The sequence below is a fragment of the Eulemur rufifrons genome, chromosome 8 (assembly GCF_041146395.1).
Source record: "Eulemur rufifrons isolate Redbay chromosome 8, OSU_ERuf_1, whole genome shotgun sequence".
NCBI classification, from domain to species: domain Eukaryota; kingdom Metazoa; phylum Chordata; class Mammalia; order Primates; family Lemuridae; genus Eulemur; species Eulemur rufifrons.
The window spans coordinates 116,012,608-116,039,750 of NC_090990.1; the positions used below are offsets into that span (position 1 = coordinate 116,012,608).

At 42.6% G+C, this 27,143-nt stretch overlaps 1 protein-coding gene across 1 annotated transcript; it reads right to left on the minus strand.

The window, feature by feature from the left end:
- Positions 1-1,672: 1,672 nt before the first annotated feature.
- FNDC7 (fibronectin type III domain containing 7) lies at positions 1,673-27,143 on the minus strand. Its single transcript, XM_069479067.1, has 13 exons — positions 27,055-27,143; positions 26,530-26,548; positions 22,126-22,380; positions 21,124-21,384; positions 19,228-19,485; positions 16,381-16,635; positions 14,687-14,944; positions 13,897-14,148; positions 12,279-12,533; positions 10,330-10,590; positions 6,809-6,838; positions 2,593-2,661; positions 1,673-2,508 (listed from the first exon to the last, which is right to left on the minus strand). The coding sequence occupies exons 1-12, from the start codon at positions 27,115-27,117 to the stop codon at positions 2,630-2,632; spliced, it is 2,199 nt and encodes a 732-aa protein (XP_069335168.1). The 5' UTR covers positions 27,118-27,143; the 3' UTR covers positions 1,673-2,508; positions 2,593-2,629.

Below are 27,143 nucleotides of genomic sequence, written 5' to 3' on the forward strand. Positions count from 1 at the left end.
CTGGATCCACCTGGGTCCAAGACCATTGCCCTTTCCAGTGTATCATATTACCTCTCCTCCCATGCTCCCTTAGTTTTGCATAACCTCCCTGAGCTGTTTCTCTAAGTCTCCTTTAGTTTGCTTTTTAACAAACTGAAAAATGAATTTGGATTCCCTAAACATGACACAGCAGAATGGAAAGTAAACTCTACCAACGGCCAGAGATGAAAAGCTGCTTTGTATAATTCACAGAGCTGATAGCCAAAACAGCCGAGGGCTGAATGTGCAAGCACCTGAGTTAGGTCACTCACTCACAAAACCATTCCCAGGTCCTCTTCACTAATAATTGATAACTTAATGATAATCTGGGGAAATAATCTCCATAACGATATCACAGATTAGCAGGTCTAATCAATGCTACTTACTTGACTCCCTGAAAATTTGTGTTTGAACTGACTAGCTGTGTGAACGTGGTGAAGCTAAATGACCTTTCTGAGTCTCTTTTTCCCTCATCTGTATAAAGGGGATAACATTATTACCTAGCTTATAGGGTTATGAGAGTAAAATGAATATTTGGGAAGCACGTAGTATGTACTATATATGTGTTAAACAAACTGGTTTTATCTTCACCCAGTGTGGCTCACATTGTCTTCAATGGAATTTTGACCAAAGAGTTCAGCTTAGAGATCTAGCTAAGCAGCTGTCCATTTCCTTTTCTGCCCTGGTATTTGTAGGGTATGAGTATACTGGTCCCAGCCCCCTGGTTCCCTAGGGCCAGTGATCCCAGCCTTCCATTTGGCCTTTGCCCTGGGCTCTTTGGCTATTCCAGTCAGCCCAGAACACAGCTCTACTCAGAGGGCACCCTGACAGCAACTGGGCTCAGTACACAGTCTCACGTGGGCTCTGGACCACAGCCCAGAATGCAGCCCCAGTTATAGACCATCATGGTTGCCCTCACAGGGCATGGACCTGCTCTGCATCCTCCAGATCTCCTCACCAGTCTTTCTTCTCAGGCCACAAGCCTCCATTTTCTCAGCCTCCCATCACTGAAATTTTGCTGCAAGGAAGAGCTCACCAAGGCAAGCCTTTAAAGTTTCCAAATCTGGACCCATGTCAGAATCACCTGGTGAGCCTGTTAAAAACAGAGATTCCCAGGCCGATCCCAGACCTACTGAATTCGAATCTCCAGCAGTGATAACTGGGAAACTTTATAAGTAATGAGTTCCCCAAGTGATGCTGATGCACCTAGCTGAACTCCTGTTCACTCACTGGTGTGTAGGAACAAAAGTCAACTAAACTCAACCTTCCTCTGTGTGTGCTCTCTGATGCTTCAAACTCCATCTTTAGAGATCTGTGCCTTTGGCTTGTTTCCTTTTCAAGAGCAGATGCTCTGGGGAAGATCTCTGATCCGTCTTACAGAGAAAACATATCGCCTCTCTTGGAGCACACTTTATGGGAGGTTGAGGAGACATAGAAAGGGAAGTTTGCCCCCCTTTCCATGCTTAGCTGAAGCCTAACTCCATGCTCCAATTCCCTGTGGGCAGAGTTTTATGGTCGTTCCCAACTATAGACATTCTTGGTTCCATAGCCATGCATTTGGGAAGTAAGCAATGTAGCTGTGTGCTTGTGTGTTACACAAGTCCTACTTGCACCATTTTTAAAAATCAGATTACTGACATTAGAAGGACAAACATTTTTTAGATACAACAGATTTATGTTATATATTATTGCCTTTCCTCTCCAAAGATCAAAAAAGCAGTTACAGTGGGAGTGGGAGACACAGCTAATAAGATGGACAGTCCTCCCCCAAAAAGATGCGTGTATGTCAGTCTGCCACAGTTTGAGGCTCTGCCAGTGGGTGCCCTCCATCTGGTGCCTTTGCTCATTCAGAAGTGTAACTGCAATCCTTCTAGCAACAGGCCAGCTGTTCTGGTTTTCCAGATGCTCTCTCAAGAATGTCACATCACTTGATGCTTTGGCTCAGCAAACCCAGCAAGCAGTTCAGCTTTCCTTCTAACTGTGATGAGGGTGTTTGTTACCGTGGGTTGCCCTGGAATCTGCTGCTATCCAACCTATGCTGAAGTCCTGGTGGCGGCGTGTCTTGGGGTGAGCCTCGTCTCTGTGTAGGCGGCTTGACTTCTCTGGGCGTGAACATCTCCAGCCCCTGAATGGCTAGGGGGCTGCATGGCAAGTGCTGGTGTTGATGAAACACTCATGAAGCGTGTGATGTGTCCGGATGTGAAATCTCAGAAGAATTTCTGCTAAGCAGACCTTTCATGTTTTCAGGGTTCTCACAGTGTGCTGGCTCACGCTGGCAGCCTTCCAGAGAACTTTCTGGATCCATGACTCTAGAGTCCTCACCACAGCAGATCTTGAACTCCTGTGTGGGCGAGGACACACCTGACCTTGCCCTCAGGAAACAGAATCAGAGTTGTTCTTCTACAGGTAAAAGGAGCTTTTCCTATCCTAGAAAAATTCTGTATTCTAATAGATCTTTCCCATTTCTAATCACTAACAATTGAGACAACTCTGCAAAAGAAATGGAAAGAATTTTTAAAACAAAGACAAAAAACTCTGCCATAGAATCACACAAAATCAATTTACATTACGCACTTGGTCAAGTGTCTGGTTTTATGCAGGGCTCACTGGGTCATTCTGGATTTCTCTTCCCTCTGTAAATCACTGAAAAGGATGGGAAAGGGAAGGAGCAGAAAGATGCATTAAATATGCAGACATTTTCTTAAATGAAAAAGTACAAATGTCTCAGATTGTATTAGTATTTTGTTTCGAAATGCTATTTTGCAGCATTTCACAGTAAGTAAGCAGGATACTAAGACAATCTGAACTGTTTAAGGGGCAGACAGGCTGTTTAAACTGACCAGCAGTTTCTAACTGACCAGGGTGATCTCTCTCCTGCTTCATGAAATGAATCCTCTTTAAGCTCAGACTACTGACTCAGAACAAGGAACTTTCCTTTCCACCCCCAGGCCAACTTGCTGTGTTCCTCAGGGAACTCCAAAATTTTATTGATTCAGGGAGTTGTATAGGGAGAACATAAACCTGTTCAGCTGCTAAGTATGTTAAGGAGAGGAAACTTCTTCAAAGTTCCCCAGGATGTGCAAGTGACAGTGAAACATGCTGGATCCTGAAGATGAAGGATCCCCCCACGGAGTGATGTCTAGCATAACCCCCTCCTGTCTACCTCTTGTTACAGCCCTGTCACTTCAAATAGATTGTTTTCCTCTCCCTCCCAGCCTACATGAGTTTTCCAGCATCAAAGTAGCTTTCTTGAATTAAAGATGTGGTTTTCAAACTTTAGCATGCATCAGACTTGCTTAGAGGGGCTTGTTAAAACAAAGATGGCTGGGCCCCAGCCTCAGAATTTCTGATTCAGCAGGTCTGGGTAGAGCCCCAGAAATTGCATTTCTAAGAGGTTCCCAAATGATGCTGATGCTGTTGGCCCCAGGACCACACTTTGAGAACCCATGAGTTATGGTATTATGAGGACTGAGGTTAAAATGCGTATGTCTTAGTTAGAAGTAGCACACTAAAATGTTAATAACTGGTACATAATAGAATATGATATAAGCTTAAACTTATCCTGAATAATAGCTACCATTTATTAAGTACTAACTATGGGCCTGTCATTTTGTCCAATAATTTATATCTCATTTGATCTTTATTGTCTTTTATTCAGTGATTATTACTTATTCCAATTTTCAGATGAGGAAACCTAGGCTTAGAAAGAATTGATGCGACCTAACTAAGGGCAAGTAATAATGGCAGGATTTGAATCCAGATCTGACTCTTAAAAAGTCCATTCATGCTGTTGAAAAACTTTAGGATAATCCAAGAGTCAGAGAAGACCCAAAATCTTAGACCAACAAGATTCCCAAGGCTCCCCTTAGCATGTTCAAAGGCTCCATGTTAGCCAGGGACCTGATTTACTTGCCCTGTGTACAGGGAGGAGAAATGCTGAAAATTGAAGACAGCAATTTAGAATTTCCCCCTAGATATAATTTCCAGATGACTTCAGAGACCCTCAAATAACCTGGCTTACTCTTGAGGGTCTTGCAGGATTTCTATAAGGATCTATAACACTTTAAGAGAGTGGCAGGGCCGGGCGCGGTGGCTCACGCCTGTAATCCTAGCACTCTGGGAGGCCGAGGCGGGTGGATCGCTCGAGGTCAGGAGTTCGAGACCAGCCTGAGCAAGAGCGAGACCCCGTCTCTACCAAAAATAGAAAGAAATTATATGGACAACTAAAATATATATATACAAAAAATTAGCCGGGCATGGTGGCGCATGCCTGTAGTCCCAGCTACTCGGGAGGCTGAGGCAGTAGGATCGCTTAAGCCCAGGAGTTTGAGGTTGCTGTGAGCTAGACTGATGCCACGGCACTCACTCTAGCCCGGGCAACAGAGCGAGACTCTGTCTCAAAAAAAAAAAAAAAAAAGAGAGTGGCAGATGTCAGGCTGAAGACTGAGCCTCTCTAATGAGGAGAAGAGCCAGGATAAGCTGCAGCCCAAAGGGACAGAAAAGGGGAGACCAGTGACCTAGAGCAGTGTTCCTCAAACTCCACGTGTGTCAGGATCACCTGGGAACCTGATGGACACACACAGGCACTTCTCTGGGATAGGGCCTGGGCCTCTGCCTTCATTATTAGCTGTCCAGGAGATTCCGATACATGGCAAAGTTAGAGAACAGGACCCCAGCAGTGCTTCCCAGGCTTGAATACACATACGAATCAGCTGGGGATTTAGTAGGTCAGGGTGGGGCCTGAGGTTATACATTTCTAACACGCTCTCTGGTGATGCTGATAAGTGAAAGTAGCAAGGTCTAAGAGTAACGGTTTTCAAGTTTTTTTTTTTTTCTTAAAGCATTGTAACTCTTTCTTTAACAAAATCTCAGGGAAGGCCAATATATAACACACCACTCCTCTCCTCCTCTCCCCTCTATGACTCAGGGAAATACTGATTAAAAACCACCATAATACTAGAAATAGGTTCTAAGAATACAGACCTAGGCCCATGTCCCTTTCACTGAAGAACAGGCCTTATGGTCAACTAGAACTTTGGGAGATTTTTAAAAGCAATTTTTTTTTTTTTTTTTTTTTGTTGAGACAGAGTCTCACTTTGTTGCCCAGGCTAGAGTGAGTGCCGTGGCGTCAGCTTAGCTCACAGCAACCTCAGACTCCTCGGCTTAAGCGATCCTACTGCCTCAGCCTCCCGAGTAGCTGGGACTACAGGCATGCGCCACTATGCCCGGCTAATTTTTTCTATATAGATTTTTAGTTGTCCATATAATGTCTTTCTATTTTTAGTAGAGACGGGGTCTCACTCAGGCTGGTCTCGAACTCCTGACCTTGAGCGATCCACCCGCCTCAGCCTCCCAGAGTGCTAGGATTACAGGCGTGAGCCACCGTGCCCGGCCTAAAAGCAATTTTTTATAATTAGAAGTTTCCTCCCAGTTTGTTTTCAGTACGCCAGATCTGTTTACCTGTAGTCATGAGAAACCAAAACTCTTGAAAAATTAATAGGGATTGTGCTTATTTCAGACTCGCAGGTGGGGCAGGAATTGGAAAGCATGTGCCTTGCTGTGTTCAGAGAAGCAACGGACAGGGAGAGGAAAGGAGCCCAGGCAGGGCACAGGCAGTGGAGAGAGAGTCCAGACCCAGTCGGGCCCTACCAGGTAAGGAGGTGGTAGGTGGGGAGCTGGCCCCAACTGGGAGGCTGTCTGGTGGGGTTTACTGGGAGGAAGCCTTCGTTTCCACTCACACCCTCTGAAGTCAGCCGTGTCTGGCTGTGGGGGGAGGGAGGGTTGTGTAGTTTGGGATATCAAACTACAAACTTGGGAAATATGCTGGGGCTTTTCCTAAGGCCCCAGAGCAAGCTGCCTCCTAGAAGACTGTGGCAAGGATTCCTCTTGAAGCAGCATATGCTACTTACTGGATCAGCACTCATGGCTCGGTGTGTTCATCTCCACTGCCCTGCCCAAGAAGTAATCTCCTTGGGGGCAACCAAAATAGCCTAGACAAGATCAGCCCAGAGCAAAACCGAGGAGGCAGTGAAGGTTACCTTCACTCCAGTCCCCTTTCAGCACCCCCTTTTTCCCCTGGGCAAACCCACCCAGGCAAACCAGAAGCAAACATCCTAGCCGGCTGTTAGCAGAGTCCCTCCCACACCTGGCTACTGCAGGTGTGCCCAAAGCCTCAGCAGAAACATCACTGGCATCACCTGGACCTTGTTGGAAATGCAGTTTCAGACCCGATCTACCAAATCAGAATCTGGCTTTAACAGGGCCCCAGGTGATTTATATGCACAGTGAAGTTGAGAAGCCCTGCTCTAAAGGAGCACTTCTTAGCCTTGGCTATACTTTAGAATCATCTGAGGAACTTTTAAAAATCTTGATACCCAGCCTTCACTCCAGACCAATTAAATCAGACTTTCTGGGGACAGAGTCCAGGCATCAATTTTCAGTTCTCCAGGTGATTCCAATGTATAGCTGGACCAGGAAGGAAACACAGTGTGAGGGATTAAACACCACTACTTTGAGAAATATTTACATTTTCCTGTGGGACCCTAGAAGACTGAAAAGGCTCCAGAATCCAGAGAAATTCGTCGCTACTGTTGTAATCTGAGAGGAGGCACTATATTAGGGGAGGAAAAAGTTATGGGATGGGAGAGCAGGAACCCCTTTCATCAAAGTAAGAAAGAAACCGTTTGCCTTTCTAATTGAAGAGGCAGCTTTGATCCTGACTTCATTAAGTTATCCCATGATGCAGCCACAAAAATTTCCTTCTATTTTATCCATGAGAAAAATGACTTACCCATTCCAAGTGTACTTCCAGAGCAAGTTACTGCAATAAAAACACAAGCACTTAAAATATATTTATTGATATATTTAAGATGGTGAAGATATAACTTAAGAAAGAATAATAGTGAAGTAAACCAAAGAATGAATAAGCACAAACTTGGGTGATAAGGGGAGATACTCGCTAGCAGTATGATCTTGGGTAAGTCACTTCGCTATGCCTCAGATTATCTGTAAAGTGGGAAAAAAAGAATGCCAACCTCAGTGGTTTGTTGTAAGGATTAATTGGAGTTAATACATGTAAAGCCTTAAAGGATAGTGCGTGGCACATGGAATTCAGTAAATATTAGTCATTACTATCATTTATAATATTGTCCTGATTATCAGAGTAAGGCATCATTTATATTGCAGAAAACAAACAAAAACAAAAGTCTTCTCCCAAATGCATGGCTTTTACCAGGAGACTGAAGCAAAGGAGGATTTCCTAACTTGAGTCTGTACACCTAATCCTTACCAAGCCGAAATGGCTGCAGGCTTGAGATGGCACCCCACTTAAGGGTATCAGAATTCTCACTAACAAGGACTTCTGGTGGCTAACAAGCCATCAGAGGACTGACTCTCTAAGGGTTGAAGTGTGGGCAAGGAGCAGGAGAAAGAACAGAAGACTTCCATCACTCAGCTGTATGATCATAGGCACATAAACTCATACATTCATTCTTTTTTAAATTCAAAACATCCTGGGCAACAGTTACGTGCTAAGTACTGAGAGTCAGAGAGACCATCACTTATTAGGAGAAAGAACACACATTCCATTCACAGTAATATGTTCAGTAAAGATAAGGGTGCCGGGTCGGGCGTGGTGGCTCACGCCTGTGATCCTAGCACTCTGGGAGGCCGAGGCGGGCGGATCATTTGAGCTCAGGAGTTCGAGACCAGCCTGAGCAAGAGCGAGACCCCATCTCTACTAAAAATAGAAAGAAATTATATGGACATCTAAAAATATATATATATATATATATAAAAAGATAAGGGTGCCGTAGGTTCATAAAGGAGGGAGGGAAAGGGCTAACTCAGCTCATGTGAATTGGAGAGGGCTTCACAGACGAGGAAAAATTGGGCCAGCAACTTCTCTTGGTGGAGTGGGGTGGAATTCCAGGCAAAGAGAAGAGCACTGCATTAGCTTGGGAACATGATGGGAAGTGTGTGTGGCTGGGGCAGGCGTGCATGATTCCATGCGACTAGACTACAGAATCGAGTCCTCTGAGGAAGGATGTCGTGGAATGAACCTAGAATTTCTCTGTCCAATACAGTAGCCACTCAAGCAGCTACTGAGCACTCAAAATGTGTCTAGTCTGAGTGCGGTGGCTCACACCTGTAATCCTAGCACTCTGGAAGGCCGAGGCGGGAGGATCGTTTGAGCTCGGGAGTTCGAGACCAGCCTGAGCAAGAGTGAGATCCCGTCTCTACTAAAAATAGAAAGAAATTAGCTGGACAACTAAAAATATATAAAAAAAATTAGCCGGGCATGGTGGCGCATGCCTGTAGTCCCAGCTACTCAGGAGGCTGTGGCAGGAGGATCGCTTGAGCCCAGGAGTTTGAGGTTGCTGTGAGCTAGGCTGACACCACAGCACTCACTCTAGCCTGGGCAACAGAGTGAGACTCTGTCTCAAAAAAAAAAAAAAAAAAAAAATGTGGGTAGTCTGAACTAAGATGTGGTATAAGTACAAAATGCAGAGTAGATTTCAAAGACTTAGTATGAAAAAAAGCAAAATATCTTATTATCAATAAATTTCATATTGATTAAATGTTGACATGATAACATTTTGGATCTGTTGGCTTAACTAAAATCTATTATTAAATCAATTTTTTTCTTATGTCTTTTTACTTTTTCAATGTGGCTATTAGAAAATTAAATTTTTCATCCATGGCTGACATTAAATTTCTGTTGGACAGTGCAAGCACAGATAGACAGGGGACAGATTGTGAGGGACCTTTAATGCCATGCTCAGAGGATTGAATTTTATCCTATGGAGCAGTGGGAAACTTTTGAAGATATGGAAGCATAAAAGTAACACAACTGCGTCAGTGTCCTAGAAGGACAATGTTGGTGATGGTACGGAGGCTGGAGGGCAGGAAGATAGGACGGTGCAGTAGTCTAGGGCAGAGCTGTGAGGGCCTGAAGCATAGCAGTAGCTGTGGGAATGAGGAGACGCAGCTGGATTTAGGAACCACAGTGAAGGTGAACAGGACAGGAATTGAGACTACTTAGATATGGAGGGTGAGGGAGAGGAAAGCTGACTCCAGAGTTTTCATCCTGAAACAAGGATGATGGGAGGAAGATCAGAAATAGCAGAGGATCGGGAGTTCCTTTTGGCCCAGAGGAGTTTGAATATGGTTTAGAAGAGGTTAAGAGAAGAGAAGGGTTGTGGATAGAGATTTGGGCCTCAGTTTCTTCATTTATAGAAATAATAAAATCTGTTGAGCCTACCTCATAGGGTTATTTTGAGCATTCAATGTGATATTGAATGTAAAAATACTTGATGAATTATAAAATATTATGCAGATGTGATGAAGTATTGTTATTGAGCTGTAGATGCCTCTTCCTAAGGGCTCATCCTCACCCCAAGAACCTATTCCTGTCCCTTCCCATAGGGCTATGCTTGGGCCAGCTTGTCCTGTGGACAAGATAATGAAAAAACAAGGAATCAGAGCGTGACAGCCAAGGACAATGAAAATACTCCCGCAGGAGGAACTGGCCTCGTTCTATCACCAAGAGCCATCCTGAACCTCTTGTCACCTACATATAATTGGACATTTTAGATTCTGGTTATCAGTAAAACTTTGTGAGCCAATACTTATTCCTCTTTCTGTGTTCATCTGCAAAGTTCTAGGGCTTAATCATCTCTTTTCTTTTAGAAATGTACAAAAAAATGTAAGACTATGCTCTGGGCAAGGTAGCAGAAGGTGCCGGAATACAGAGCAGGAGAATTGCTAATGTTTTCTGCCAGCTCTGGTGAGATGGCAGTTGCTGACAGCCATGTTTTGTGATCACACACTGTCTGCCCACTCATAATTCCAAACCTAGTTTATGATTTGTAAATTCATTTTTTCAGATTCTCCAACTTTTCCTCACTCATAATTCTTAATATGAGCAAATAAAAGTTCAAGTCTCTTAATTTCCAACATCCCAAGATGTCTATCACTATCTCTAAGACTGTGTTAAAAATCTATCCCCAAATCTCAGAGCACAAAATCACTTTAAATTATGCTTTACTATCTAAGCACCAAGCATCTAGCCCTTTTTAAGAAGGAGAAGAGAGAGGGAAGAGAAGAGTGTCTCCAAATTAAATAATAATAAAGCATCACAATTCCAAAGAAACTTTGGGTTCCCCACAGCCAGAATATGCCTGCGGCATGTAGAAATTTCACACCCTCTTTGCCCTTCCTACATAGCAAATAAGTGAGATTGTTCTGAGTCTTAATTCACAGGTCTGAGTTGAGGGTTGGTTTTAGATAAACTGTCATAACTCGCTTTACCTGAATATATTTTTTTTGGACAGAAAGTAAGCTTCAGTCCTGTTTCAGCAACTGGTGAGACCATCACGGTATATACATCCCCACATGGGATCTCGGTGACATCACAGAAACTGAGGCCAGCGCTTGGGGCACACGTGAAAATGCCTTTGGAGCCATAGAGGTCGGTGCTGTAGTTGGCAGAGCCCCTGGAGGCTTGCCAGTGGATCCGGATGCCATCAGGGCCCAGCCTATATAATTTCACCCCCAAAGGGCAGCAGGCACCTGCAGGATAAAACACAAAAAACACAAAATCACTTCTTCCACCTTCCCACAAACATGGCCTTGATGATTGCAGGGAAAAATATATTAATATAAGTAAACTATTCTAAATAATGTGATCAATTACCGGTTAGAGCAAGATTTGAAGGGGTACTCAAGCTCTTTCCATGGTGGGCTGCACGATCAGAAATCCATGTGTGAAGGTGGTGTGGGTATGAATTTTTAGTATAAAACAATGGTGAGTCAAAAAGGTCCACATTTGGCAGATACATATTGTACATGACTCAAACTATGAGTCAAAGGCACAGAATACTTGTCAAGATCCCTCATCATGCCCTAGTTTCATGTTATTTTGGTGGGATTAAGTTTAAATATTATATAATTAATTGCATTCAGCTTTCATTGAAAAAACTATTTTTACTGAGCTGAGTAGCACGATGCCTTGGAAACAACCCCTCACCCAACAGTCTGGTGACCAAGTTTGCTGGTCCACACTTCATCCATGCTAGCTGATTAGGTATTTTTTTTTCCCCTTTCCTAAGCACTTTGAACAGGCTACACATTAGGTGTCAAGCTGAGCACCAAATGGTGGATTCCTTAGTAACTAAAATGATATTGTATAATTTTTGCAAATTATTATAATCAGGCTCATTTGATTTATTGTTAAAAGAATAAGCAATGGGCCATGTTCCCAGCAGAACTGGGTATGAAGGAGAGCACTTAGGCAGCAAATCTAATGAAAAATAATAGGCCAAAAGAAAGTAGACAGCAGCCGACCTATGCACAGCACGGTATGAATGCTTTCACATTGTAATTTACTATGATTCTCAAAACAACTTAGAAGAATAAGCTGGGAAGATGTCCCTATTTTTTCTTACCAACGAGGAGACAGAATTAGGGAGGATAAGGCAACACAACTTATAAGAAGCCATGTCTAATTTAGACTCCCAGTTAAGACTCTGCTAGCTCTAGGATGCCAAAATTATATTTTCAAGTCTCCCATTCCATGCCTCAGGCAGACATAAATAACTGATCATTGTGCTCCTTCTAAGCCTGGGAGGCATCCTCAGGGAGGTTTTTCAAAACAGTCCTCCAAGCAGTCACTTCAGCGGATTAGAATCATGCAAGAGGAATTTTATTTGCTAACCCTACACTGCTTTCCCTTCCCCTGCTATTCCCTAATGGTTTGGTCTTTGTGAAGAACGAGGTACAATACTGTCAGTAGACAGATAGATGCCTTTGCTCTCTTGGTCTGTTGAAATAAGAAACCATTGAAGGGGACTGGAGAGGCTTAGACAGAGAGGTAGCAGCATCATAATAATGAGAAGGAAAGAATGCAAACCAAATAGAATGTGTGATCTAATGCTTTCTGAAAACTCTGCCAGGCTGAACTACTCTGTGTTGCAGGTAGCCGTCATATAAAGATACATCATCCCTTCAGAAAAAGTATCAGTATACCTGAATATTGTTACAGGGGGAATTAATTCACCAACTACCAACAGAAACCTCTGAAGCTTTGAGGTTTTAAGTCACAGGGAAAATTATAAACATTTTAGAAAGTCGTCTGAATTTATAATGCAAGCTAGGTGGAGATGCAGCATCTTTTTAAATGAGATTCGGAAGGGCTTATGCCTGAATTTATAATAAAGTCCTTACCAATATTCTTGAGCTAGAGTTTAGAGTTCACTTACTAGAGGAATAACTTTGGTGGGCGCAGTCCGCAGTCAACCCAGTGGCACTAATTGCTTTTAATGCCACTGTGTAATTGACGCCACATGTAATGCATCCCAGGAGGCAGTGGTTTTGATGAGTGTGACACTTAGACTGTCCAGTGTGTGACTCCAAAACTGTCACATAGGTTTGGGCCACCATCCCAATAGTCCAGCTCACGTTGATTACTGACTGGGTGATTTGAGTTATTGTCAGACCAGCCGGACAGCACGGCACTTAAATGGGATAAAAGAAAAAGAATTAGGGATTTATTTCCACTGAATATTATTTGTGAAAAAATGCCTGCATTTTGCTCAATGTCCTACTTTTCTCCAACTTTCAGTTCTTAATCAAAAATGTTTTTCTGTTCACTCCCTCTGACACATCATGTAACATCAACTATGGATAGTGGGTGCTTTCTCCAAGAATGCACTATACTAACTGGCTATTGGTAATTGGTATTGAAGTTTCCCCCATTTTTTTCAGATAAGAAAGAAATCCTTTCTTGCTTCCCAGCTTGAACAATTCCAGTTGCAAATTTCAAAACAATGGTTGTATTCACCTTTTCTTCCAATATAACATTTCACAGCATTTGTAATTAAGTGCTGTACTACGAAATGCCTGAGAAAGGCATTTCACTGATTTATATCACTGATATAAAAGCTTGATTTCTTAGCCACCTAAGATACCATTAGCTGAGTCAATTTTTTAGGGACCCCATATATGGGATACAGGATACCTAGAATGTTTGTGTGTACAGCATTTAGCGTTGTCTCTATTCTGCTGCCTTTTTTTAGGTGTTTCAACTGCTGAATTTTTTTTTTTTTTTTTTTTGGAGACTGGATCTCACTCTGTCACCCAGGCTGGAGTACAGGGGCATTACCACAGCTCACTGCAGCCTCAAGCTCCTTGCCTCAAGTGATCCTTCCACCTCAACCTGGGATTATAGGCACAAACCACTGTGCCCAGCGAGGTGTTTCAACTTTTATTGTCCAAAGTGCCATCTGTCATCGTATATAAGAGCAAATAATGTCCAAAGGCTTTAAGTAATTAGCTAAACTTCGTTCACACACAGTGCTGTGAAGAAAATAACGATTTTCTTTTCTGGAGCTCTTACTATGCATTAGGCACTATGCTAAGTGCTTGGCAGCATTAACTTAATCCTCATAACCACCCCATGAGGCCATTACCCCCCATTACCAATTAGGAGACTGAAACTCAGAAAGCATTTTTTACAGAAAGATTTGAAAGGGCTGAGCCAAGAAATAAATAATAAACCAGCTCAGTTGGTTACTTGTTTGTTAGCTGTTTTGATAGCTTGTATCATGGGGGAATATAAATTCAAATAAATGTTTCGCAGAGTTAATACATCCCTCCTCTGATGCCAATGTAGGGATAGACTAGAGCCTTTTGATGACATTTTCACAGAACCTGTAAAATGTTGAAAGTTTTACTTTCAACCCTGGGGCTCTTTGAAAAGTCTCTGAGTTTAATGTTTTTCTATCACACTGGGGGAAGATTAAATTAAAAAGTTCACGTCTTATAACAATTCCTAAGGACCCTGCTGAAATCAACATTCAGGCTGTGGTTGCTACATACCAGTTTCCAGGGGCACGCTGTAGCTGGGCAGGCTCCGTCCTGCCTGCGTTTCAGCCACAGCGGTGACAGAGAACACCGAGCCGCAGGGCAAGGCCCCCATGGTACAGGACTCGCCTGTGCTGCTGCACTGATACAGCCCTCTCTCCCCCTGGGCAGTCACTGTGTAAGTAGCGCCATCATTAGTGGATCTCCAGTGCACCTTAATCATGGAGGATGCATCCTTTGAAACATTTATTTCAGGACTGCAAGGAGCTAAGAGATTTAAGATTATTAATTGAAACAGCATGAGTCCAAAACATCACATGGGCCATTTGGTCTAAAACTGATTGTTCCCCCCAATGAGATCATCAGAATTTCAACCATACCATGCATGTAGGCCAAATTCATAGTGCCTATGTGTGGAAAACTGCTGACGTTGACACAGGGTATTGGTTCCTATAGTATTGGACTAACTGGAAAATGTTAGTCCAAAAAGTAAATAAGACAAACATTTGCAAATGGTGTAAATACAAGCAGGCCCCCCAAAGGAAGGAGGAACTGAACAGCCAAGACCATCGCTAGCAAAATCTCCCACTGTCCCCGTGGTCTCCTTTTGTTTTCATTTTTCCCACTTTCCTCTTCCACCTTCTTCTCCACCTCTCCTTAGTACAACAGGGGCTCTACTGGTCCCCACAAAGAGTGGTTAATGGGATTTTACCTTTTTATAGGTCTTGGTGAATGCCCATCCCGAGGCACAAGGCTGGGGTGAGTCATTCAGACACCAGTGATTGAAATCATAGCTGTACTGTACCTGTGGTTATAAATCGGGAAGTACATGACATGTTGCTGCCCCTGACTTCGCTGAAAGAATACACTGTGATGTTGTACTTGGTGTCACACTCCAGAGCCGAAAGGGTGCAAGCAGGCGCGGTGTCGTTGCACTCAACCACGTTGTACCCATCTACAGCCTTGGTTTCATAGAGTTCGGCACCACGGACAGGAGACCAGACAATCTCTACTCTGTCACTGGACACCAACACGGGGCTAATGTCACTAGGACAGCAGGGAGCTGAAAGCAGAAGCAGAGAGAGAAGGGAGGTCTGTACAGGAACAATTCGGGGGGTAGTGGAGGGACCGAGTCCTGACCTCCCCATGCCCAGACCTATACTACTGCAGTAACCTCCAACAGGTCTGCCCAGGCCCAGCCCCTGCATAGGGGATAAATCCTCAGCAGGACATTCAAGGCTGTTACAAGCTGCACCTCCCCCGACCCCCTGCCACCCCAGACTCCTCAATTCCCCACCGCACCCGTGCTCTCATTTCTCTGTGTCTTGAAGACTGCTGACCCCTCTACTGGAAAACCTTTCCCCTCTTCCAACTGACAAAAGCATATGTACTCTGACCTCTCGGATCCTGTCAGTCTTTCCAGGCACTAAACCAAGATGAAGCTGGGGGCAGGCGGAAGCATAATTGTATGAGTAGATCTTAGAAGAGACCCTAAAGAATCCCATGGACAAACGTCTAACTGAGCTTGGAGTTTCCCTGGGATGCTCTTGTCCCACCCACATTCCACCCACCCTTGAGGATCCAGTTCAAGGCCACTCCCTCTGCAAGGCCCTCCTGTGTTCTCGAGATCTCTTGCTCCAAATTCCAAAGGCGCCAACTATTTAGATCCCTTATCCTAGTAAAATTTATTGCAATCCAGCTAGTACTTTTATATAATTGTATTAGAAGTTTTTTGTTTGTAAATGTGGTTAATTAATTTCAAACCACTCTCTCCACTCATTCTTTAAAAATCAAGCATCTCCCATATGCTGATCACACTATGACAAACACTGATGAAGAGATAAATAAAATATAACCCCTGCCCTGCACAAAATCCAAGACTAGTGAAGGAAAATAATAGCAACAGTAATAATGATGCTAATAAAAATATTTGGATCATGCCTTATCACATACAAAGGCCTTTCACATTCGTGATCTCATTATTATTTGTCCCATTTTGCAGTAGAGGATATAAGGAACTAGTGAGGTGGACATCATTATCCCCACTGTGGGAATGAGTTAGTGGTCAAGTTAGGACTTAACCCAGGTATTCTACTCCAAAGCCCTCTACACCGTGTAGCATTTTGGCCATTGCATCTCTGTCTCTGGGTCTCAGGAGAGTGAACTCCTGAAATGCAGGGACTGCATCCCCCTCAGCGTGCAGCCCAGGCTAGAACACTGAGGGCATCTTTGTGCAGAGCCCAATTTTTCAGAGCAGGGTTGAACAACTACGTTCTTTCCCCTCTTTTCACTCCTAAGCTCTGCATGCCTGGTAAGCTTGGGTCCAGGATGCCAAAATTTCCTAGCCTGGAAAAAAATTGTGAGATAAGCGATTCATTTTCTGTTCTCGGCCCTAGAATGACTCCCAGGTGGGAAGTCAATAAAAGCAATAGGTGATCCATTCTGCTGCTGAGTTTAGTGAACTCAGAACTCCCTTCACAAGCATCAAATGCGACTTACCTGTGGTATAATTGAATATGTCACCCAAAGGACTCTGTCCTGCCTTGTTATAGGCAAAAACACTAATAAAGTAAGTGAAGCCACACTCAGATAAGAAATTGCACTGGGTAAGGGATGTGTTGCAGTGTACTTCCAAGCCATCATCACTCTTCACAAAGGCCACATAGTAATCGCCCAGATCTACATTGGACCAAGCCACAGACAGGTGGCCGGGGGGATCTTCTTGGATTATCACTCTTCCAGGTGCACAAGCAACTAGGAAATGATCAATAATAAGCAGTTGTGAGACTACTGCAGGAGATTTTCTTTGCATCTTTGCAATTATCCAAGATTTTAAGACAACTCAAATCAGCAACTTTGAGCTTTGTAACACATTGAATTTGATACATGATATGCAAAACTATAAACCAGAAGCATTAGAAGATTTTCTTTATGGAACCAAGGGCTATGCTATAGGCCCCAAACCACCACAACAAATTCCAATGACCTCTCCACACTCTCTTGTTATTTGAAATATTGTCTGAAATAATGAGCACCATCAGGGTTTGATAGTCATTTTAAGATGTGGGGATTTTGACTGTTAGAGTATTTGTTGAAAGATTTGGTGTTATCCAGAGATGAAACCAGTCTGGCCTGAAGGGAATAATGGATATCTCTGAAGTTATGTTTTAGAGACAAAAATACAGCCATCATTCATTGTATTTTCTATTGACATTTTCTCTAATTCTTCAAGCGAACCAATGAGACATTCTCAGATGTCTTAAAATTTATCTCCCACAATACATGCACTAGACCATGTCAGAAACAGGCACAGATCACCTTGGTTAATACTGCCTGTTTTTCGTTTTTTTTTTTTGAGACAGAGTCCCACTCTGTTGCCTGGGATAGAGTGTCATGGTGTCAGCCTAGCTCACAGCAACCTCAAACTCCTAGGCTCAAGCAATCCTCTTGCCTCAGCCTCCCGGGTAGCTGGAACTACAGGCATGCACCACCATGCCTGGCTAATTTTTCTATATATATATTTTTTTGCTGTCCATATAATTTCTTTCTATTTTTAGTGGGGGGGGGGTCTCGCTCTTGCTCAGGCTGGTCTCGAACTCCTGAGCTCAAGCAATCCTCCCGCCTCGGCCTCCCAGAGTGCTAGGATTACAGGCCTGAGCCACAGCGCCCGGCCCTGCCTGTTTTTCTGTTAAGTCAGTGCCTCATTTACCCAGGATCAGTGTGAAATGAAGTCTTCTGAAAAAATGAATTCAAATAAAGTTTATTCATTCAAGCCCCAAGCTTTTAAAATTTTAGTCATCTCTAATGGAAATCTTCCTAAAATATATTACCTATTTCTGGGCCCCAGGAAATACATAGCACTTTCGAAACATAGTTGTTTTATTGATAAGTCAAGGTCATTCCCATAGTCTTGACTGTGTTATACACAAACTACAGTAGTACCTCCTGGACCCCTAAGTGTGCAGGACTATTTCAGTGGCACTTAACCCAGACTGCACTTTAGATCAACTGGGGAGCTTTTATAAACTGTTCACGTCCAGACTGTATTCCCAGCAATTCCAATTTAATTGGTCTTGGGTACCAATTAGGTACTTGGGTATCCGCAGTTTATAAAAGCTCCTCAGGTGCTCTTAATATGCATCCAAGATTGGAAAACACTGCATGGTTCTCTCCTACTAAATGACTAACTTGGAACTGCTGTGCTTTTGAACGTGTTTCTTATCTATGTTCCCTCACTCTCAGCTATCCTGCCCTCATAACCACTCCTAATGTCCCATCCACATTAAATTGCAGTTGTCAAAAGAGGAGCCAAATCACCAAGTTTGTTATCAATGACCTTAATTTAGCATACCTCTAGGAAACTGTGGGTCTGAGGGATTAGGCTGTATTTTTTCCCCTGTGGAATACGGTATATCAGCTTGGTGACGGCTCCTTTTCTCTCTGCTCAGAAGTCTTTTAAACTTAGAATGACATAATTCTGACTATCGGATAAAGTGGACATTATTGCAATTACCCAGATTTTCTTTGGCTCAGAGGCTGGAAACCAGTCAGACTTGAGCTTGAATCCCAGCTCTACCTTCTATTATCAGTGTGCCCTCGGGAAAATTATTTAACCTGAGCTTTAATTTTCTTATCTGAGAAAAGAAATAATAGAGCCTACCCCACTGAGTTGTAATGAGAATTAAATAAGATAACGTGTTTGTAGTGCCTGAGACACGGTAGATCTTCACCAAATGTTAGTTTCCATTCCCCAAACATATAGATATTTCTATTATAACATTTTTTTAATTTAAAAAATTTTATTGCCCTTCTGCTTCAGGATTTTTTCTTTTTATTAAATAGATATTTCTAAACAGAGGAGTAAACCTCCACATATATATGTATTTATCTCTCTGATAAGAATGAAAAGGGGAAAAATCCAAACACATATTCAGAACTAGAAGTACCCTATCTTTATTTTAAAAATTAGCTCCCACCAAGCCCAGGTCATAAAACACAATGTAAAAGAAGAGGCAGTTAGCAATACAGCTCAGTTAGAGCTGTATATAACTCAAACTGGATCTTAGGATTTTTACAACTTCATAAATGTTAATTAATGAAAATCTGGGATAGGAGCCAGGCCTCCTAATTTTCAAAGAAATGCTTTTTGCAATGCACAATATCTGGTTTCACTATGAACATTATTCAAACTCATCAGAACATCCAGCTCAATGCTTTCATTTACACCAGGCTTTTGTTTTCACTCCTTCCAGAGTGTTCTGGAACACTGTCAGGGATTGTCTGTTTCCCTTATGGCCGTCACTTTGACTTGCCAGCCCTACAGCCCTCTCACTCCTGTTTACATACCGGTTTTCAGGGTCACTCTTGAAGATGACTTGCTAGATCCAGCATCATTACTTGCTAAAACTGAAATCAGGTACTCAGTTCCACACTGGAGGGAAGAGATGGTGCAGGAACTGAAAGTTGTGCTACAGCTCAGCTCTGAAGAGTCACTCAAAGCCATCACAGTATAGTTGAAAGCTCCTTCTGTTGGTACCCATGAGAAAGATGCCTTCAGAGCCCCACTATCAAAAGAGACTTGAATGTTGGCAGGGGCACGAGGACCTACATTTTTGAGAAACAATTAAGATTTTGTAGTAACCTCAAGAACCCGAGTAAGATTTAGCCTAACAATGTTGCAGAGCACAGAGGATAGGGTGCCCCAATAGTTGGATAATTGCAAGTGTTCAAAGCATAAAACTTGGACACAACCAGTTCTTTGAATGTAAGGATTGTGCTTTATTTGATTTTTGTATCCCCATCAGCTAACCTATACCCAAGCATATAGTGGGACCTCTGTAAATGTTTGGAGAGAGAGAGAGAGAGAGAGAGATGGAAAAGAAAAGAAAGAGAAGTATTATAAAAGGCAAACCCTCTCTTCTTCCTATATTTCTGCCTTGACCTCTTGACAATGGGGCTTCCATTCCCCTCCAAACTTAGGGAAAGTTGGAGAGAACATTTCTGGTTTCTTTCCACCCTTTCTTTGGTCTTCCCCAAGGGATGAAACAGCTAATCTAGTTGGTGAGAGTCTGGTATCTATTTAGGTCACATTACCAGTGGATGGTTTACTCGGTCTCAAGAGAATTAAAAACAGATCTCTCTGCTCAAACATAAGCTACTGTACATAAGAAAAAAATACCAAAAAACAGCTCTCTCTCTCTCTTGCTCTCTCCTCTCTCTCTCCCACCTTATCTCTCTCTCTCCCCCTCACTCCAGCAGCTCAGTCTGGACTTCAGTTACTCTGCTGCAGGATGCCCTGGGCAGGACGTCCCCGGGTGCGGGTGGAGAGAGAATACACATCATGCTCCAGCTTCTCCCCGACTGCAGGAGAGGTGGTGGGAAGCCCCACGTCAGCCTCGGGCCTCAGTTGAGGACTTATGGAAATAGATCTGAAACACCAATTCCTACCACAGCATAAAGCACAGGACTGCAGGAACCTTCCTTTGTTTGCTGTTGTATCTCTAGAACAAAGCCAGCTCAAAGTTGGCGCACACTCACTCAGTGTCTGCCGAATAAGTGAATTCCTGTTTGGCCCAATTCTCTACGTTTATACTGTTGGCCTGAACTCAGGAAGGGATGAGGGGTGACTGGTAAATCTAACAAAAATCATCTCCTCGCCCGGCGTGGTGGCTCACGCCTGTAATCTCGGCACTTTGGGAGACTAAGGCAGGAGGATTGCTTGAGGCCAGGAGTTCGAGACCAGCCTGAGCAAGAGCAAGACCACTTCTCTACAAAAAATTAGCCAGGTGTGGTGGTGAGCACCTGTAGTCCCAGCTACTTGGGAGGCTGAGGCAAGAGGATCACTTGAGCTGAGGAGTTGGAGGTTGCAGTGAGCTATGATGACGCCACTGTATTCTGGCCTGGGCACCAGAATGAGACCCTGTCTCAAAAAAAAAAAAAAAAAAAAAAAAAAGAATCATCTCCTTCTACATGATATTGAATGTATAAACTGAAATTGAGGTCGATGTCAGAGGGGGAGGTGCCCTGCTCTATGTATTCTGAGCAGCATTTCTTTATTTATGCAGAAAGCATTTAAACTACCAAGGAAGAATAGTCAAAGCACTATAAATAACTTCATAATAAATTTAAATAGCTGCAGCCAGCTGCTCTGTACTTATCATTTAACACTACTCTTGATGGCTGCAATGCACAGCCCTGCTCATTAATCAAAATAAGACTGAGATTGAGCTGAGAAGTTCTTACTTGTTCTCTGATTGCAGGTGGAGTCATCCCCAGGGATTCCGTTGGCATTCCACGCATAGGCCTTTATGGTGTAGAGAGTCCCGGCTTCTAAACTGGTGAATGTCAAGGAGGTGTTTGTAGTGTTCTCTTTCCATATTCTACCCAAGCCATTGGCTCTCATAATGGACACAGAGAATCCAATTGCCATATACACAGCTTCCCACTGCACAAGAATAGAGTCTGAACGTGGAGAGCTGACTTCTAGAATTGGTGCAGCCAACACTAAAAAGACAAAAACATGTGCATTTGCGTTACAAAAGTCCAACAGAGGATAATTCAAATTTAGGAATAAGTAAATTGAGGTTGATTACACATACTGTAAAATAATTATTTGCTTTATAAAAGAATTCACAACAGAGTTTCATTAAATAATTGCTATTTAAGAGTGTATTAATCATAGATGACTTGGCAGAGGAATGGGAAACAGAGAAAGTCTAAATATTAGGCACTACTTTCAAGTGGAATTTGGTCAGAAATTAGATAAAACATCCCCGTAATCATAATATAAACCAATTGGGGAAATGATGGATTATACTATTTTAATGTATAAATAGCTTTTCAGAATATGCCTAGGTACAACTTTATCAAATCAATTCAAATAATGCTGATGACAAACTCCACATGTTTTTATTTGTTAACATATACGCCATGCGGTCAAGGTGCAGCAAAATGCCTTCTGTGTGTCCATTTGGTATGGTTAAAAACAGAAATCCCTGTTTCAGAGATTTAAAAGCAGGGGTGATTTTCAAGATGCCCAGAAATGGTCTTTATTTTCCAAAGCAAAGTATCTGGCATTTAAATGCTACCTCTTCCACAGATATCTGAGTTCCCAAAAAGCATCATTTGGTGGCTTTCACTTCTGGGCCCTGAATTGTAGGCATTCACGTGACACCAAATGACATTATGCAGTATAACTGATCCAGGTCACGAGCAAACACCAACAGAGGATGAGCATCCAGCTACCTGTCTTTGCCTGTGTTGGAGGTGATGCCTGGCTTCGCCCAGCAGCACCGATGGCTCTGATGGTGATTTGGTACAAGGTCGCAGCCTTCAGGCCCATCACAGTTCCTGGGGAATTGGCCACCATGGTTTCAATGACCGTGTCCCCATCTTCGGCTGTGAGGAGGTAACTGGTGGCACCTGGCACTGTAGCCCATTCTACAGTGATGCTGTTACTGATTTTTGAATACGCCTGATCAATAGTGGGTATTTCAGGAGCTGAAAGAGATTCTGAAGTTGTCTATTACCCAGGATACCTACAAGGATTACTTCTTTCGTCATCTTACTCTTCAAACTAAATCATCCTCGTGCCATCCTTCAGACATAAGCTTTGCCCTTATTTTTCAGATCAAGGAAAAACAGAGAAAAGGAAAGGCCAAGCTACTCTCCAGAAGAGATCTGGAAAGCTCAAACCTCTCCTTCAGAAATGGGATTTCAAAGAGGTTTTTCCCAGTTGCCTGTGAGATAATTTGCACTTTTTGTACAAGTAAGAGCTAACTAAGAATGGGAAGTGATTGTGGGAAAGAACTCTTAGAGGAGAGAGAGAATAATTGAGGGGCTTTATTCCAGAGGCTTCCACTGTAGTTTGGCATCCTGTGAATTTCCCAGGCTGCTTTAGCATTGACGTCCCCTCCTTGTCCCACAAATGTGCTGCACTGCAGTCCCGCTGGCCCCACCTCCACTCCCCCACCCCTGCTCAGCGGCTGTGGTCACTCTCTCAGGCACTTTGCACATTTCCCAAACGGCATTTAATCTAATGGAGGAAGGCGGGAGAATTGAGTTCTTTTTTATGGTTACTCCATAGCACTTTTTTTCATATTATGAGAGTGGAACAATTTTCCGATTCTTATATATAAAATAAAAATAAACTTTGTTTTCTCTTTCTCTATCAAAACACCTGCCTCAGCATAAGAATGAGATGCTGTGGACCCCCTCACTCAGGCTTGGCCGTGGTTTACCGGGGGGATGTGAATGCCTATGTCATGAGCTTGCGCAAGGCATCCCTACGCTTGGGGTATGGCGCGGGAGATACTGCATGGTAATGAAATTTACTAATTTACAAAACTCCACGGACACAAAAATGTCCTGGATGTGGGAGTTCCAAGTGAAAGAAAAGGTCAAATGAAAATAGCTGGGTTTTAAGTTTGAAGCTGGCACTTGGCCATTTACATTTAATGTACTCCATTTGCTGAGTGAAATCACTAAATGCCAAATTCAAAGCTAAAGGGCAAAACAAACAAAATTATAGGGCAAAGAGGGAGAGAGAGTAAATACAGACGTGTGATTTGCTCCTATCAGCTCCCCTGCCCCGCAGCGAAATCCCCGTGTGCAGATACAGACAATCTTCTCTTTCTCTACCAATAGCCCAGAGAGTTGGCTTTGGCAGCATCTCAGAAATAACCATGCTGCAAAAATGAACAAAGTCGCCACTGTGCACTGGCCAGACATTCCTTGAACATCACCCAGGAATGTGTCTTTTGCCATTAAAAGAAAATTATGACAGTTATATTTGCTGGGGGACAGTTGCAGGCCTGCTCATCTTAGCCATTTGCAAGTGGAACCCGATTCTGCAGGAAGGGCCTATGCCCCGCTCCCCTGCAGAATAGAAAGCCCCAGCAGGGGCTCCCCCTTTCAGCCCACACATACACATCCCTCTTCTGCTCCCCCAGTTACTTGTCCTATGCTATGTGCCTTCTTTCCTCTAATTATATGGTGTCTCTCAACTCCTTCTGTTTCTTCTGTCCCCACAGTAAATCTTATCTCCTATGTTGGCCAGTCCTGCTTATTGGAATGGACCAGTTTCCTGAGAAAATGACAACCAAACCAACCAGAGACATAGAAGGCCTGATAGTGCTTCCGTGGAGAGGTCTGAAAGTCATAAAAAAGGCCAGCAGGACACAGACTATCACCGGGCCGAGGGCTCCTCAAAACTGGCCTCATTGAATTGAGTGAGGAGAGGCACATTTGCCTGGAAGGAGTATGCAGGAAGCCAGTATCAGCAGAAGGAAACTCGGGGTTGTGTGGTAGCAAAAGAGCAAAGGATTTGAGTTCAGGAACTCTGGGTGTGAGCCCTGCTCTGCCATTTACTTTTTTTTTTTTTCCCAATTATTATGGGAACATAATAGTTGTATATATTTATAGGGTATGTGTGAGGTTTTGATATAGGCATACAATATGTAATAATCAAATCAGGATAACTGAGGTATCCATCACCTCAAGCATTTATCATTTCTTTGTGTTAGGAACATTCCAGTTCTACTCTTTTAGTTATTTTAAAGTACCTCATAACTTATTGTTGACTGTAGTCACTTTGTTGTGCTATCAAATATTGTTCATTCTATCTATCTATTTTTGCACCCATTAACTATCCTCACTTTATCCCCCCTCCTGCTACCCTTCCCAGCCTCTGATAACTGTCATTCTACTCTCTGTCTCCGTGAGATCAATTATGTTAATAATTACCTCCCACATATGAGTGAGAACAATCTGCCTTTTACTTTTGTGTGTGAACATGTGCAAGTCACATAATCTCTCCCAGTCTCACTTTTTTCCCTTGAGAAACGTGGAATAGTGATAATACCTACATATTAGGATTTACTTTGAAATGTAAAATACCTGCATTTTAGGATTGTTGTAAAGAGTACGTGAAATAGTGTATGTATGGGCACTTGGAAAGCGTGTGTGTGTGTGTGTGTGTGTGTGTGACAAGTAAGTTTTGATGGGTTTGGAAAAGCCATGCCATATGGCTCTGCCGTGGAGGGGTGCCAGTGACAGTGAGATTCTGGGGGGTGTGGGGCAAGCAGAGGCTGGAGAGACAGATCACCTGTTTTACACTTGGTTCTAGGGCAGGCTCCGACCAGCGCCTCTGTACTATGTTCCCCTTTAACAGATGAAAAGCTTGGGTGTACGGCTCCATAAAATAGCAGCAGTTCCTTACTCTTTCTTACTTCCATGTTTAGCCCACTTACTGGATTGACGAAAGAGAAACGATCATTCCCTAGATGTGCAGCTGACCACTCTGTTCCCTCAAAATGAAACCCTTCGATTGCCAGCATCTGTGCATTCTACCAACTCAGAGGGATCTAAATTAGCCCATGAGGCCACAGTGGCCAAACACAGATAAACAGCAATGCCAGAGCCCAAAGACAATCAAAAGACACACATTCCAAATAAAACTTTCTATACAGTATAAATGAAATACATCCCATCTATTGAAAAGCCAGGACAACTCAAGGAACAGCAGCCTCAGCATCTCAGCCTGACCCTCCCTTTCTCTTGAAGAATGTCAATGCTCTGGGGACTAAAATGGGGCCTGTTCTGAGGACTTAGTGTTCCCTGGGTGAGCTGGGACCTTGTAGGAGACAACAGAGCTAGATTTTTGTCCACCCAAAGGCCACTTATTAAAAAGGCCACTTTGTATATGGCCAAGCAGTCCTTCCCATAGCTTCCTGGCCAATCCTGAAGGTCTCTCAAGAATAAGTGAATAAAACAGGAAATAATAATTTTTAAAAAACCTATATATGCATGGATTTTATGAAATTTTATGGCTTTGCCATGTCTATATGTCAAATTTTAAAATTGTCTTAATTCTACTTCCTTTTTCTTTGGTGTAGATAAAATAATAATTAAAAATATTCCAATTTATGGTGAATCACTATGAGAGTTTATTGGTGATATAGTTGATATTATATGGTTCCCACAGATAATCTAAATCCTATTAAATATAAATTTCTATTCAGGGACTTAGATTTCTATAATAGAATGAATGAACTATGAGAGGCCTCTAAAGAAATTATTTTTGCCTTCAGTCATTTATTTAAGAAAAATGCTGATCAAATCTCTTTTAAAGAAAACCCCTTTTCAGCTGTGAGTTACCATTGTCTACATTTTAAATATGCAATATTAGAAGTGTAAAGTCCTTTTTTGATTAAAGTATGGAATCGTCACAATTCAATCAAATACAACATTTCTAGTATTCTTGTGTAATTCCCCAGACATCTAAGAAAAGTTATATAAATTAGACTCCTAAGATTTTATTTCTTTGGCTAGAAAGATGATCATCGTAGTATTTTACTCATGGCTAACTGTGTATGAGGAAATGCATGGCTACATGGCTCTATACATTACAGTACTCAATAAGAATACTTTTCAAGGACTTGTCTTTTAAGTTTGATGTATTGACTTGTCTTACCAGTTATCATCTCCCCTGCACCTGATATAATGGTTAGCACCCAGTGTCAGTGAGTCAGAAAATGTTGAATTTTTTTTCCTGGTATAGCCTTTGTATTTCAGGGCAGCCCATGAATTAACAATGGAAATTAAAATCAAAATATGGGGAGGAAAAACTTGCCTGTCAGAAAAGTTTACCTGTTTTTGCTGAAGCAACCTGAAAAGACAAATTTAGAAAATTAGAACCATAAAGCAAAACACCACTTGGGGAAAGGTAAAATACAAATCAGAGCAGTAGTAAATTAATCACAACATTTTTATACCTAAAGTGAGTACTCTTTCGATCCATACGAGTTTTTACCTGCGCAAATAATTTCCCAGTACTCAAATCTACCACAAAGAACCCTAAAATAGAATTTAGAGGCTGGAGGCAGATCACATTACCATTTCATTTTTCCCCTTGAATCTGCCTATTGAACTAAGTCAGTAGCCGCTGACAGACTTCAGAAATCTTTGTTCCTAAAATATAATGATAATCTTGTTGTCTTTCTTTAGTATATCATTTTAAATTTCAAACATGCGAACATGTACAATCCTGGTGCCACCCAAAAGTATTTTGACTTTTATCTTCCCACTCCCCAGCCCGTCAAAAAAAAAAAAAGAGAAAGACAATGTGTCTTTTTTTCCCTAAATAGTTTCCGGTAATTGGAAAGGTGAACTCACCATTTTAAGACAGATAAGACTGAATCCTATCAAAGTCAAACGTTTCTCCAATCCACCAGCCATTCTGCTGGACACAGCACTCACATGGC